This window comes from Cyprinodon variegatus, unplaced genomic scaffold, assembly GCF_000732505.1.
Source record: "Cyprinodon variegatus isolate N-32 unplaced genomic scaffold, C_variegatus-1.0 Scaffold1374, whole genome shotgun sequence".
NCBI lineage: Eukaryota > Metazoa > Chordata > Actinopteri > Cyprinodontiformes > Cyprinodontidae > Cyprinodon > Cyprinodon variegatus.
The window spans coordinates 151,313-154,069 of NW_015151827.1; the positions used below are offsets into that span (position 1 = coordinate 151,313).

The 2,757-nt window shown below is 33.2% G+C and overlaps 1 protein-coding gene across 1 annotated transcript in view; it reads right to left on the reverse strand.

Annotated features, from left to right (window-relative positions):
• Positions 1-252: 252 nt before the first annotated feature.
• Positions 253-2,757, reverse strand: part of LOC107103078 — a 20,722-nt gene continuing 18,217 nt past the window's right edge. Inside the window, exons 5-7 of the mRNA XM_015402598.1 lie at positions 2,361-2,603; positions 2,154-2,270; positions 253-1,175 (exon numbers count right to left, since the gene is read on the reverse strand). Coding sequence (XP_015258084.1) covers positions 1,168-1,175; positions 2,154-2,270; positions 2,361-2,603 — 368 coding nt within the window. The 3' untranslated portion in view covers positions 253-1,167. The remainder of the gene's footprint in view (positions 1,176-2,153; positions 2,271-2,360; positions 2,604-2,757) is intronic.

A 2,757-nucleotide genomic window follows, 5' to 3' on the forward strand; every position in this document is an offset into this window, starting at 1 on the left:
TTAAGGCATTTGTCACTTTCCTTATTTGCTTAAAAGATGGAATTTGATGCAACTAACTTTCCCTATGAGACTCTATGTTTTACTAGCTTAGCCAAAATCAACCAAAACTGAAAGTTCTTTAGTACTGCTTTAAAAAGGGTGTGTCCAGATTTAATGCAATCCAATTTTATTTAAGCACTTAAAAACAACCGCAGCTGACCAAAGTGCTGTACAATAAAAAAAAAATGTATACGTGAAAAACAAAACCTAAAACATTACAGATAAAAAACAAAACAGCTAAAACTGTTACGATCAAACATGGGTAAAAGTAACATTCACACAACCAAATCAATAACATTGAGTAAAAGATAAAAGCAATAAAAAATATATCAAACCAACTGTCTTGCTAGGTGTTAAAACCCAAGGAGAAAAGGTGGGTTTTGATAAGAGATTTAAAAATCTGAGAAGAGGTCTATCTGATGTGCTGAGGCAGGTCGTTCCAGAGCTTTGGAGATGCAACATATGAAAAACCTTTATGTCTGTTCTATATCTAACTGAAAGGAATTCTACAAAAGAAAATGTTTGGGTTAGGATTGGTTAATGCTATTGTTTCCCATTCAAACACCATATAGTTTCTAATCCTTCTCAGAAGTTAAATGGCAAAATAAAATTACTGTAACATAGACACAGAATTTTTTTTTTTGCTGGTCTCTCTGAATTTCACAAATTATTTCTGATCCCTCAGTTTTACTTCCATCCAAGAGTTGATAGTTACACTCTGCAGAACAGCTTTACAGTGCATCGATACTAAATAAAGTAATTTAAAAACATAATTTATTTATTAACATTTGGTTGCAAAAATTTCCCAAAATTTTCTTAGTAAATTAAAAATCTTAACATAGAAAAGTACACATATCTACCATGGTTTTAGCTAAAGATTACAAAATGCATTGCTTACAAAGTTGGAAAGGACAGAAATAAAATAATCGATTAAGCTGCGGATCCACCAAGACAACAGTGGAGAACTTTGATGAAATGAGAAACAATATCTAATTTGGGTAAAACAACAAAATAAAATGGCAATTAAAAATTAACTAAACATGTCGGTCATAGTACTGGCCACTTTCGATTCATTGCTTTCATTGTTCTATTTAAGACATCCTTGTTCCGTTGGTAAAATAGTTCTCCTCACGAAGCTGAAAGAAAATCAAAATAAACAAGGATAAGGCAGATTTATTATTGTGTTTCAAGTGCATGTGATGGCTTTTTCTTCAAAAAAATGTGTGCATTATTCCACCCTCCACTGTTATTAAAAATAAAAATTAAAATAAATACAGCTGTATCCCCAAATAGTGTATTTCTTGACAGTCAAAAGTTGTCTAGAAACATCTGAAGTCACTTCAGAAGGTCGGACATTTTACAGGGGACCTCTAAGGGAAATGCATTTAGATGCATTTTAGTGGCTCTAATGTGAAAAACTCACCAAAGTATATTACTTATTTTGCTATGACTTTAAGGTCTAAAATCATTGTTTAATTTACAAACTAACTCCCATCATCTGTGATGAGAAAATAAGGTTTATATTTTGATTGCATTTATTTCCCTTAAGTGCCTTTTTCATAATAATGCTATATTTACCTTTTACAACAAGGTAATGTTTTAAGGTAGTTTTGGGTTAGAATGTAAAAAAAAAATAGCTGCTTGGTGGAGATCTCAGGTCTCCAAGTGCTTTCTAGTTTGTACTGACTCTTTTTATTTTTAGAAAGAAACATAACATCAAGCAGTCCGAACTCCTAAAGCAAAAAAAAGAAAACCAAAGTAAAACTAACAAAAACGACCCAATGTCACCTCTAACTCTTTGCCTTTACAATAATAATTTATAAAAGAATTTACATAGTACATTCTCTTTAGGAAACAGAATATTATTCAAACTTTATTGCAGATTAAAAAGGGTTCACATAATTAGAGAAAAAAAAAGTGGTGATTGTATAGAAGCCTCACTACTTTCAGTTTACTGTGGGGAATCTACAATTACAGTGTAGTTTAACATGATGAGAGGGTGCATGTATGGATGACTGTGAGGAATCTAGAAGCCCTTGAAGCCATTTAGCATAGAGAAGCATACAAATAATGATTATCAAGTAGCATGTCTTCCATAACAAAAGGGGACTCACCTTTTCTGTCTCTGAAGTGGCCCAGCAGGAGCAGAAAGATGATAAGCAGTTTTCCACTGAGTGCTCCAACAATCAGTGGTATTGGCAGTGACGGATTTTCAAGCATGTGGGTAGCATCTTTAAGGGATTTTTAACAATAAAAAATATTAGAGATTAAAATCAAATACAATATTACATCAAATAATGTTCTAAGATATATGTTCTTACATTTTACTGCCATCCAGCTCTGTGGTGAAGCTTTTCCTGAATGTTCACACTTGTAGAAGCCTTCGTCTGACTGAGACACTGCAGAGATGTTTAGCTCCCCTCTGCTGTCATTTTTTACCAGTTTGTCATTGTGATAGAAAAACACATTGGAAAGTGTATTATGTCCTCTAAGTCTGCAGCTCAGAGTAACAGAACCTCCTTCAGTCACAGGATGGACGGGGCTCACCAGGAGAAGATCTCCATCTTGAAAACAGAAAAATCTTTCAAATGTTAGCTACTGCAGACCATAAGAAAAAATCAAATGAATATGGGATCAACATGTTTTTGTTCTCATTAGATATTGTAATCTTGAACAACCCATTATATGTGAGAGATCCTTAAAGGAATAGTACACCCA